General features: G+C 45.4%; 1 protein-coding gene across 1 annotated transcript; it reads left to right on the top strand.

Annotated features, from left to right (window-relative positions):
• Positions 1 to 462: 462 nt before the first annotated feature.
• Positions 463 to 9,197, top strand: CD2 (CD2 molecule; the record flags this gene model as incomplete). The annotated part of the gene is made up of 5 exons (XM_079542803.1): positions 463 to 523; positions 3,924 to 4,214; positions 5,919 to 6,158; positions 6,861 to 6,980; positions 9,010 to 9,197. The coding sequence occupies 5 exons, from the start codon at positions 463 to 465 to the stop codon at positions 9,195 to 9,197; spliced, it is 900 nt and encodes a 299-aa protein (XP_079398929.1).
• Positions 9,198 to 12,238: the final 3,041 nt, after the last annotated feature.

Raw genomic sequence — 12,238 nt, 5'->3', positions numbered from 1 at the left:
CTGTTTCCCCACTGGGGAACTGGGTTTATTGTACCCTCTTTACTGAGTGGGCCACAGGGGAACAGAAGGTATCCCACCACCCCTGCCCCAAGGGAGCGTCTGTCCCATAAGAAAGATGACATGGATAGTGGAGCTGAACTCTTCAGATGGACATTGAAGAGGACGAGGGCCCTCTGGCCCTCATGCTGAGTGGGCAGATCTTGGAGGGAGGTAGGAGGAGGGACATTTGTCATGCTGTCCCCATTGCAGCACGCTGCCCCATCCTGACAGCACAGCCTTCAGGAGGCACTGCTGCTGCTGCTTTGGGTGTCTGGTGAGAAACGAGAAGTGCTCGAGTGCAGGCGAGAGGTTGGGAGGAGGGCACAGGCTGTGCAAGCACTGCCGCTGCTTTCAGCAGAAGAGCCTTTCACCTGCTGGGAACTGCCCTTGGCAAGGCGGCACTGGGTTTTTTGGATCCTGAAAATGAACTTCGGAAGGATTTTCCTTGTCAAGTGCTTGCTGCTTTTGTTTCCCAAAGCAAAATGTAAGTCTTCATTAAGATCTTCAACTTTTTTTGTGTGTGCAACTGTTGTTAAAATTGCCTTTAAACAATTTACAACTTGGTGGGATGTTACTGATGAGAAACTAGTTCCATTTTCCCAATGGGTGAGGCGACTGGAGAGTCTCTGAGTTGTGCATATTATCACTTGATTTCATTTTCATCCAGGAGAAGAGGGCAAGACCCGAATTTCCCATTTCTATTATAACAGTAAGCTGTAAACAGCTCTGGTTTTAAGTTAATGAGCTATAATTTGACACGTGTGTAACAAGAAATATCAGCATGCAATTTTCTCTCTGCCTTTGAGGTAGCTTGTAGTACATCAGTGATCTACTTCATGGTGCATTGTGCACAGCCATTATTACATGTAGTTACCTTTTCTTATCAATGATGAGCAAATCTTCTGAAAGTGTAAATTATATTCTTCCCTAAATATTAACAGAAAGTGTGTAGTATCTCAGTGTCATCAGTGGAGCTCAAGGATAGGATGCGAGAACAGTAAGCAAATGCCTACTTACACTGCTCTCATTTTTAAAGTATTAATCTAAAAACTTAATTAAGGTGTCTTCTTCTCTCTAATCTATGAGTTAACAACACAGCTACACACAGATATTTTTTCCCCTGTTCATTCCACTATAGATTGATTGTATTCTTTTTCCTCCAGAACAAAATTAATTGGAGAATAAGGAATTTCTGTTTGGCATGTGATGTATTTCCTCCCAAACAGAAATGAAGTTCATTCCCTTGAATGGAAAATGGGTTTCAGATTTACCTGAAGCAGTGAAACAGAAGATTCCTTACTTCTCTAATGTTACTTTTTGGAACTTTTTCTTTTTTTTTTGACTCTTCCTTCTGGCTGCAAATGGGCTCTACGCTGCCAGCTCTGATCTTTCTGCCCCTTGAAGAGCATTTCAGCTGACATTAGCAGAACTGCCATTTCCTCAGTTAAGCAGATCTGTAGTATCACATGTGTGGAATCCTCTGCTTTCCATTAGATCCATGGGATCTCCCTAGGGATGTGTCATGGGAGTCAGTCCTTAGAGATGCCACCGGATTTTCCTTGAAAACTTAGATGTTTTTCTCCATACTTTTGGATGGAAAATATAAATGTGCGTACCTGTTATGCAAAGGCATCCTGTTCCTAGCTCTAACTACTTGTTTGTGATGGAGCAGAGACAGGTACTGGAACCCAACCATTTGGGTACAACCCATGGTGCCATGTCTGTGGAAGGTAGCTGCTGCCCAGACTTGACAGCATGACTACAGAATGTTTCATTTGATGCATCAAATGCCTCATGTGATACTGAACTAAGAACCTCGCCTCAGTCTGGGGTGGAAACACATCAGTATTCATTTCCTTGTAGCAGAGACAAAATATTTTGACTCTTTGGTTATCTCTAATATTGTTAGTTTGCTGAAACAGCAACTGGATTTCAGTTGCCCCTGTAGTTTATCATTGTGGAATAATGGATTATACACTACAGTGAAGGACTGTAAAAAGTGCATAAGCTCAGCGTTGTCTGTAGGAAAAACTGCTTGAAATCTATCAAGTTAGAGCAGAATCATCTCTCTCTGGTATCTGGGAGGAAATCCCCCACCTGCCCATCGGTTTTATCCTACAGATGAAAGAGGAATGAATATAGATCATGAACAAGTTGCAGTTCAGAATGAAAGTTTTTAGTAATGAACATATTCCACCTCACACTTCTAAATGCTTTTTAATATCTCCTTCTACAACTTTTCCACTGGCAGCTGGGGTGCAGGCATTGCCACACTGAGGTGACATCTCTGGATGTGTTCCAGAACCATGTAAATGTGGACATGGGTTGGTGGGCCTGGTGGGGATAGGTGATCTTAGTGTTCTTTTGCAACCTTAATGACAGTATGATTCTATGTCAAAACATGCCTCCAGAAGCACGGTTACCCAGAGCCATGTCTTCAGGGGCTGCAAAGCAGCCTGCAGCATGAAGGGCATGGGACCAGGCACAAAGGGAAGAATGAATGACGTCCTGAAGTGATGATGTGTTTTACTTCCCACAGCCATTTCTGACTATCACCTTTACTCTGAGTGCCAAGTCCTGGCAGCACTGCTGTGCAATGCCCCTCCTCTCGCCTATTTTGCAGAGGGGATGTACAATCAAAGGGCACCTGTCACGAGAAAAGGCTTTTTTTTGGTCTTTGCTTATCTCCCAACATCGCCTGTGCCTCATAAGCTTGCAGGCTGTGGTTAGCTGTTTGTTTCTCCCCCTTGCTTTCCCATACTGTGATGCTGTGCTAGAAACATGGGGTGGATGCACTGTGGAGCGGCACTGCGACTTACATACCTGCATCTTCCTCCAGTTTGGTGTCATGTGCTCGCTTCTTGACACAGACACCTCTTTTAGGCCGCTGTTTTTATCATTGTTGCCATCACTGTTGCTGCTGAAGTGACCCCACGATCCAAGGCCTCCACAAACTTGCTGCTCACCTTAATAATGACAGCAACAATTGCTCTGCACATCAGCCTGTGCCAAGAGCTAAGCCTGCCCAAATGACCTTATTTGCAGGAAGGGTGAATTTAGAGGAAATGCTAAGTCAGGGCTTGAAGCAGTGATTGAGCACCTGGTGGGTGCTCACTTGAGTGACCTGAAGGCGGAGGAAGGATCCACCCCTTCCCAGATCTCATTTAAGGGCTGGAAGTGGAGGTGAGGGCATCTCATCTGGAGATCTCTGTCTATTTGAGGACCTTACAGGTTTTCTAAAGGTAGGTAGCTCCTTTCTCATTTTTCTTTGCCTACTGCTGTTGTATTTGAGTGGATCTTCCCTGGCCTGGGATCTTGCTGGTCTACTGTTATTGTTGTGCTTTCTGTCATGTTACAGTGGAGTCCACAGGCAGCCAAGAATCTCAGCAATCAAAATCACAATGAATAAATCATCCACAGGATAAAGCCTGCTTCTGTAAATGTGACTTTCAAATTCCTCAGAATTAATTTGGGTACTGATGAGCTGACAAACAATCAAGGGGAGATCTGGAGTATTGGAAAAAAATGTGAAGAGAGGCTTTAAGAATCTGAGTGGGTGGAAAATGAAACCCTTTGGATCATGGCACTAGATACTAGGAAGGATCTCACCTCACCACTGTGCGGGTGGTGAGACACTGGACAGATTGTCCAATAAGGTTGTGGATGTCCCTTCCCTGAAAGCATTCAAGACTAGGCTGGATGGGGTTTTGAATGACCTGCTCTAGTGGGTGGTGTCCCTGTCTTTAGCAGGAGGTTGGAGCTAGATGATCTTAAATGCCCCTTCCAACCCAAAGCATTGTTTGATTCTATGGCTGTGGTTGGTGAGCAGGGCAGTAAGGACTGTTTAGGATGAACTGACAGATGGATTGTGCTTATCTTCATAGGTACCAGTACCATAAATTACAAGGCAGTGAATGAGACAGCTCTACTCAGTTTCACTGCTGAAAGCATGCACGAGATATTGTGGAGCAGAGACAACGAGAGGCTGCTTCAGATGAAAGACAAAAAAATTAAATATTACGTGGAGAAGACGCAGTGTAGGTGCAAGGTGCTCCTCAATGGGACTCTCCGAATAGAGCGGCTGGTGAAAGAAGACAGTGGGATATACAAGGTGTCTGTATATGACAAGAATGGAAAGCTGAAGGCAAATGAAACAATAGTGCTCATCGTTTTGGGTGAGTTCTTGCTCTCTCCATACTAATCCAAGGATGTCTCACTTTGTTGAAGGCCTTCACTGCGAACTGCCTGCAGATTAAGGAAGTCGTTGGGGCCTTATTCATGCTTTAAGGCAGTGAACTGTCATTGGGGTTACCTGGGTTTAATTCCAGGCTAAGGTGATAGATAGCAAGTTAACTATGTGCTGCATCGCTTCCCTACTCTGCAGCAGAGATCTTGCCTTACTGCTGGTACACAGCTGTGGGAGTAAAACCCTTCAGTTGGGTGCTAGTATCAATTGTCATCCAGTTCACATACTGCTACTGGAGTTGGAAAGACAGCTGTTCTGAAGAGAAAGAAATAGTTGAGATGGTGACACCATCACACCAACATGACCTGTACTCCGGTGTTTCACACAGGGGCTTTCCTCCAAAAGATGCCCTACAGCTTGCAGAAGGGGAGTGGGTTAATGAGGGAAGGGAGGTGCCTTTCCTAGTTATAGTGTGCACCTAGTTTGTGGCTCTTTAGAAGGTAGGAATAGAGCTTTTTTCTATCTGATGCCTCTGTCAGTTTTCCCTGTCATCAGTGTCAGAGAATCCAGCACCAAAAAGTACTTCCTTGTAGGACAGAGATAGAAATCGGCTCCCTCTGTCATAGCCTCCTTGGAGCTGAGTGCTCTGTTTTGTTCTGTTCTCTGTTGTGATGTGTTTTCGTGCTGTGGCTGTCATGCAAGCTGAGTGCCTTTGGCAATGCATAAAGCATCATAAGTAGCTGTTCTATCTTGGAGGAAATTTCTTCTGATGGGTACAGGCAGATCAGAGCTAATTGCATTTGTACCAGAACACTGGGGCAGGAGTTAGAGGGCTGTCTCCAGCCTTCCTTATTCACATCCTCTGCCCCAAAACACCACTTTCTCCCATGGCCGTGAGCCAGGCAAAGCCTGGAGATCATCTGGCTCTGTAACGCAGCTCTCCTTTGCTGAAGTGCTTTTAGGTGCTCTCCAGATCTGTTGGAGCTCCACAATGGGGGCTTCTCCCCAAATTAGTCAAGGAAGTTATAAAATGGGTGGAAAATTCCCCTCAGAGCAGTGAGGCAGTGGCACAGGCTGCCTGGGGAGGTGGTGGAGTCACTGACACTGAAAGTGTTCAAGAACAGTGTGGATGGGACGCTGAGGGATGTGATTAGTGGGAATACACTGGTGGTCAGACTGGGTGATCTTTGTGATCTTTTCTAACCTTAATGATTCTATGATTCTATCCCTTCAGGTTGTGCTTAGTATGGTTAACTAGCTGTAAGTCAAGTGCACTTATGATGTTAACTACAGATATTTCTATTCAGAAGCAGAATGGGGGATAAAAATCAGATTTCAAATCATGGCAACGCTGTGGTAACAGTGGGTTCTGGAGGAGATACAGTGTAGTTACTCTTGCTGGCACAAACAATTCCACTTCGTTTGAGGAAGAGACACTTTCTAGGGAACTGAGGAGAGAATGGAAAGAGACAAAAAGATCAGAAGTGTGTTAGGATGAAAATGTAGGCTAATATATGACATTTTCTTTATAACTGCTGTGTTGCTTCTGCAGTGGAAGTCCGATTTGTTCTTATTCTTCTCTGGTCTCATTAGCTGGTGCTACTCCATCACTGCAATTCCCTGCTCTGCTTCACAATGGAGATCTTCAAAAGGAGAAAAATCATCAGATCTGTCTGTCCTTTATTTTTTTCAGAGCCTGTCCCTCAGCCAATCCTCAATGCTGAATGCATTAATAAAACCCTGTATGTGAAATGTACAGTGAAGAAGACTGAGGACCAGGTGTTTACAATAGAATTGACTCAAGATAAAATCAATAAATCACAAACGAATGTAACAGAGGTGGAATTTACTACTCGACACAGTGGGAGATACAGATGTATTGTTAAGAATCAAGTCAGCAAAAAAACAACTGAGAAGGAAATAAAGTGTCCAGGTAAGAAGTCCACTTTTACCAGAATCAGCTAAGACTCAGCTACAGCACTTCAAGTAGTTGTGTCTATCTGCAGGGTTGATCTGGAACCCACAAGCAGCCATGGTTCCCTGTATGCAGTAGTGAGTGCTGATGCTGGGTTTTGATTGCATGCAGTAGTCTGTGAGAGGCAGAAAACATCTTTCCCTTTTTGTTTTAAAGGGATAAAAGTAGTATAGAAACAAGTGATGCTTGCTGAGGGATTATAGCCAGAGACCATTACAGTAAGACAGCATAAAGCTACCAAAGAGGGTAAGCTACCACAACAAAAATTAAAAGCTTTTTCTTGGAAAATGTGCCTTGGGATCTTCTCCTTGCTTTCAGGGTATTTGCTCTTTATTTGCACCCTTATGAGGGGAAAATGACTTGCACGTTGTTTTCTTCCTCTCCATGCTCATACCTATAAAGGTGGTGGCTGTGTGCTACCAGTGGATATGCATGGTTGCTTCGATTTTCTTCTAAGAGAGTTTTTTGCAGTATTCTTCAACATTGTTTCATGCTGCAGTGAGGACCAACAGCTTTTTCCTGTGTACAGAGAAAGGGCAGAGGAGTGGGTTCTCTAACTAGTGCTGCTTTCATTTCAATGGCAGGAAGATAGAATATTCTAAGTTGGTGTTACACAAGCTATTTCTTCTTCTCTAACATCCTCTTTATTCTCTTAACTAGGCCAGCTGGAGCTCTATCTCATCTCATGCATAGCAGGAGGTGCAGTATTCTTTGTTGTCTTTGTGATTTTGCTTATTTATTGCATCAGGAAGAAAAAAGCAGATAGGCTTGAAGATGATGGTAAGTATTCAAAGGCTTTAAGTTCTGTCCAGCCACCTCATCTTTGGCACGTAGTGAATCTCAGTGCATCAGCTGCTATTGTCAGTCTTGGTTTCAGACATATACTTTGAACAAAAGGCTTTTTGTTCTCAAGCCCTTCTGTTTATCTATGTAGAAAGAACGGCTGCTCTAATCCTTGGCCAAGGCCACCTGTCATGAACATCCATGGGGCTAAACATACAATTGAATATCTGTCAGGAGATTTTTTTTTCAGTAAACTTATATAGTATAAAACTAGGATCTCTGACATTGTTAGTCACCTTTGGAAACACTGTATGTAAGGAGAGGGCAAGAACTCAACTTTTCAGGGGGTTTCCTCAAGCATCTCTTGGCGCTTCTTCTCTCTGCAAAACAGTGTTGCTGGAGGCGTATCAACACTGGAAGTCCAGCTTGAGGCACTTAAAAAGTCTATGGGCAGAGTTCTCATCTGTTGTCCAGAATTCAAGCCTCTTTAAGAAAATACGCTGCCAGAGTTACCTCTCAGTGCAGGCTCACTCTTAATAGAGTTGTTGCCTGAGATTGCAGCTTGGTTATTGCCCCTAGTTTAGGTGTGCAGAGGATGCTGAGCTAACACTCAGGAAGAGCTGGCTGGCTCACTCAAAAGAGGAAGCTCAAGTACGAGGGAAGATCACCCTGAGCTGGGGCAGCATGTTGGTATTGAAGGCTTGTTACACCCACATACTTGTCAGACTTGCTGTATGATCTTCAGTAGCACCTAGGCTCTGTGTGAGTGCTTGAACTACAAAATGTGAGAAGACATTCCTTTGCACAGCAGTATTTGTCAAAGTAAAAAGGGTAATGTTTGAAAGAAACTCCAGCTGATACCTTAAAGGTGCCTGTGGTCAGTCTGACAACAAAGGTTAGCATGATGCTTCCCATGGCTGAGGGTAGAACTTCAGTATGGCTAACTCATTATGGCCCCCTCACTTTCCCTGAAGCATCACCACAAAGACTGGGCAAGTGTTTTCCCTGTCCTCTAGGAGAGTTCACAACAGTGCAACCATGGGATGTTGCCTTAGAAGACTTGGCACATCTTATGAGCAAAATGCCAGTGTGAGCAAAGCCACTTAGAATTTTGCCTTTCACTATGGCTGTTCTTGATGTTCTTTGTCAAGGGAGTAGCTTACCCCATTCAGTGCGGTGACAGCACCTCCTCAGTTTTTGGGTCTGGATTAAAGAAAGGAGGGAAATCTGGGATGATAAGAACTAAAATAAGGTGGCTGGTTTCTTTGAAACAGGTTGGTGTGTAAGGTTATTTTAGCACCCCAAGAGGTAAATTTTTCAATCCTAAGCTAAAATGACTGGCATATCACAAATGATGAGTTAATGATCAAGAATAAGATGGCATGAATTTAATTCTACCTGCTGGAAAATTCATGCTGGAAATTTCCAAGTCCATGGAAATCTTCATGGCAGACAGTGGCAGAGCAGGGCTTTTGTGTTGCTACCTGTGGGTGTGACCGATTTCATAGAATCATAGAACATCTGGGGTTGGAGGGGATCTTAAATCTTACTCAGTCCCAACTCCCTGCCATGGTCAGGGCTGCCTCCCACCAGCTCAGGCTGCCCAGGGTCCTATCCAACCTGGCCTTGAGCACCTCTATGAATGGGGTACCAAAGATTCTCTGGGCAGCCTGTGCCAGTGCCTCACTGCCCTCTGCATAGAGAGTGTCCAAAAAAAGAACAGAGAAGCTCAGGCTGAGAGTGTCTATCAGTGACCGGAGAAGGCAGTAGTGTCTTCAGGTGCATTGACCTCTGCTTTGGGGCTGCTGCAAAACTTTGAGAGCTGACTGAGTGTGTGAATGACAGTGACTTCAGTTGTTTGCAGGACAACCTGAAAGTGACAGTGCCCTTGCAGGTAAGACCAATATATGTATTTTTAATTCTATGGTCCAAACTCTTTTCCTTTGCTGTTGGATTTCAGTAAGAACATTGCCTCCTGCTTAGATGTAAGTAGGTGCTTGACTGCTGTGGCCTCCTGTTGTTGCAGATGAGGAAAGGATGCAGATTCACCAAGTGGACACAGAGATGGCGATGCGGAAGCTCCCTCAACCACCATCCAACCCTATCCCCCAGCAGACCTGTGTGCAGCAGACGCCTCCTCCACAGCCGCATACACAGCAGCGAGCAGTGCCCCCACAGCCCAGGCCACGTACCCAGCTGAGAGAGAGGCACTGAGTGTCTGTCATGGGGGATGGAGGGCTCTTTCTTATGGAAGAAGAAAGTTTACAACAGTCAGGAACTCCTTCCACCCAGGCTTATGTAGCACTCAGCTACGGAGCTGCAGAAGATTAGGGAGAGCATCAGGTGACTGGAGTTGAAGAGACACAGTGGAGGAGATTGAAGATGATGAGATCTGAGGCCTCTTTTCTTCAAGTGACTCTATACTAATGTATAGACTACTGACACCTGCGTCTTTCTGTGGTTCACTTGTTTTTACTGCACCTTGTTGTTGTCTTGCTTTCCAGATGGGTTATATCAAAAAGTGAGAGTCTTACTGAGACAATGTGGGCTTGTGGATCTTACCTGGTTTTATCACATAGCTTTTCATTCTCTTGCTGTGCAGAACAGCCCTCTGGTTTCAACATCAGATGCATGATCTCCTAAACAGAACAATAATCTGTATATAATTAACTGGTCTGATGTTGGAAGAATTGGTGCTGTCCAACACAGGACAGTAGACAGAAAGGAGATGTGATGGACTTGAAGCATGCACATGTGAAAAATTGTAAGGGGGAAGGAGTATATCCTTCATTTTCTCTACTGCTTCAGCTCAGTTCCTGTGCTTCTTCACTGGCAAGTAAAATGAAACAATTTTCCCTATAGATCTGTTTGGCTTGTCAGGTAGCTTTTTTTTCTTTTTTTTTTTTTTTTTTTTTTTTTTTTTGTGTCACAGAACAGGCCTGGTATACGCTGACTCCTACAAGTAGTATTTCAAACTGCCAAGCAGCCTCCTTAACAGTACTGTTTTCTGAATTGACATAGCTTCCATCACCAGGCCACCTGTCTGATGACCAAGCTCCCTGATTTTTTCTGGTAAGCACCTCATGATTGCTGGTGAGTACCAGGTGATTACAGAAAACTGCTGAGAGGCCTCACTCTCCCAAAGGAAAAGGTGCATGCCTGGACTGCAATAACTATTCCTGCATCACTCTCCATGTTCTGGCCAAACACTCCTTGCTCCTCTGGCCCTTGAGAATGTTCTGTCAGACAGCTGAGGAGCTAAGAGAGGACATGCTTTCTTCAAGTGATGTCTGAATGGATAAACTGGTTCATCTGGTGTAAAAGTCAGCAAAGGGGGAGAAGGGGAGAGCTGCCAGAGCAAAAGATGTCCAGACAGCATTTTGTTGCAATAGGCAGAAGGATGTGCAGTATGCCTCTTCGAGCTGACTCTCCTGCTTGTGTCATGGCAGTTAAATAGACTTCTTTTTGTTTCTCCTCAGAAATGTGACTGTTTTTATCTTCTGGAATGAGGGTGGAGAAGTAACTTGTCGGGGTGAGCAGGGAATCTTTACCTCTTCCAGAGCTCAGTCACTCTGCTTGAGCTCCAGAGGGGAAGTAATGATGGGAGGATCGCTTGTTCTTGGCTTAGCTTTCTGCAGCTTGTTTTAGGGTTTTTACTACTTGAAATTGCATTTGGTAAATATTTCCTGGTTTACTTAATAATATAAGTTATGTACCTGCAGTGAATGAATAAAGACAAGAGTGGGTGTAAAGGGCTTCAGCTCATACCTTTGCTGACATCCCTTTGAAATCTCCCTTTGGTACAGAGAAGACAGGAAAAACACTCTGGTCAATGAGCCACAAGACCTTGAATGCAGGAGGTGTCACATACAGTACCTTCCAGGGCTCTCTGTTATGTATTGGCTCTTCTTATAACATCACTGCCGCAGTGCCTTCTGTGCCATAGGCTAAACAGATCTGCAACAGTGCTTTTGAGATGCTCCTTTCCCATTGGCCTTGCTCAGCTTCTGTCATGGTGGCTAGGCCAAGGGACCTGGCACCTGAAGTTACTTGGTAGGTATCCGTAACTCTGTTCCTTGTGTCTGGTGTCTTTTTTCAGCCCATGAGGATGGTTGTGCAGAGCCTGGGGCACAGCCAAACCGCTGTGCTGGCAGCTCCCTGGTAGGCAGCCCTGCAAAATGCTGCCAGCTGCTCTTGGAGTCTGATGCCTGTGCTGCAGCTGTGCTCCTGCTCTGTAGTTGACCTCTCCTTGAAGTATCCTGCTAGCCTGAGTCCTCTGCCTGATTCCTCTTGCTGGTTTCTGAATTACTAGGCAGGGAAGTTCTCCATGCTGTGATCCTAGCTGCAGCAGACGTGGGGGCTGCAGGGTTTGGTTTCAAATCCTCATTTACTTCCTCAGCCCAGAAAGCCAGGGTACTGCATTCAGCCTGAGCGTGGGCAGCATTCCCTGTTCTGTCCCCTTAAAGAACAAAACTTTCCTGAGTCCCTCTCCGCTGCTGCCTTCCTCTCCCTGGGGCTGATCACAGAAAGGCTAGGGGTGGAAAGGACCTCAAGGATCATGAATCTCCAACTGCCTGCCACATGCAGGGCCACCAACCTCCCCATTTAATGCTAGACCAGGCTGCCCAGGGCCCCATCCAATCTGGCCTTGAACTCCTCCAGGGACGGGGCATCCACAACCTCTCTGGGCAGCCTGTTCCAGCACCTCACCACTCTCACAGTAAAGAACTTCCCTGACATCCAACCTAAATCTCCCTTCCCTCAATTTAAAACCATTTCCCCTTGTCCTGCCGTTATCTACCCTTTCAAAGAGTTGACTCCCCTCCTGTTTGTAGGCTCCCTTCAGGTTGCAATGAGGTCACCCCCCCCAGCCTTCTTTTCTCCAAACTGAACAAGCTCAGCCCCTCAGCCTGTCTTCATAGGGGAGGTGCTCCAGTCCCCTGATCACCTTTGTGATGCTGATACTGAGGTGACACTTGCCACAGCACCATGCACTGGGGCAGCTGAGGCAGTGCAAGGGGATGCTGGCCCAGCAGTACCTTGGTTCTTTAGGCAAGGGGCTGTAGCAGGAAGCTAACTCTTGCAAGTGGGAGGCAAGAAGCTTTTTTGCTCTCGGCTACAAAATTGGGTTAAACCATACCCATAAGGGCAGGCTCCAGACCCTCCTGGACTGCATCAAAGACATATAGCCAACAGGTTGAGGGATGTGATCCTGCTACTCTGCTTGGGTGAAACCACAGCTGGAGTGTTGCATC

The sequence above is a fragment of the Tetrao urogallus genome (genome assembly GCF_951394365.1).
Source record: "Tetrao urogallus genome assembly, chromosome: 1".
In the NCBI taxonomy this organism is placed as follows: domain Eukaryota; kingdom Metazoa; phylum Chordata; class Aves; order Galliformes; family Phasianidae; genus Tetrao; species Tetrao urogallus.
This window is presented reverse-complemented; position numbering and strand designations above follow the sequence as displayed.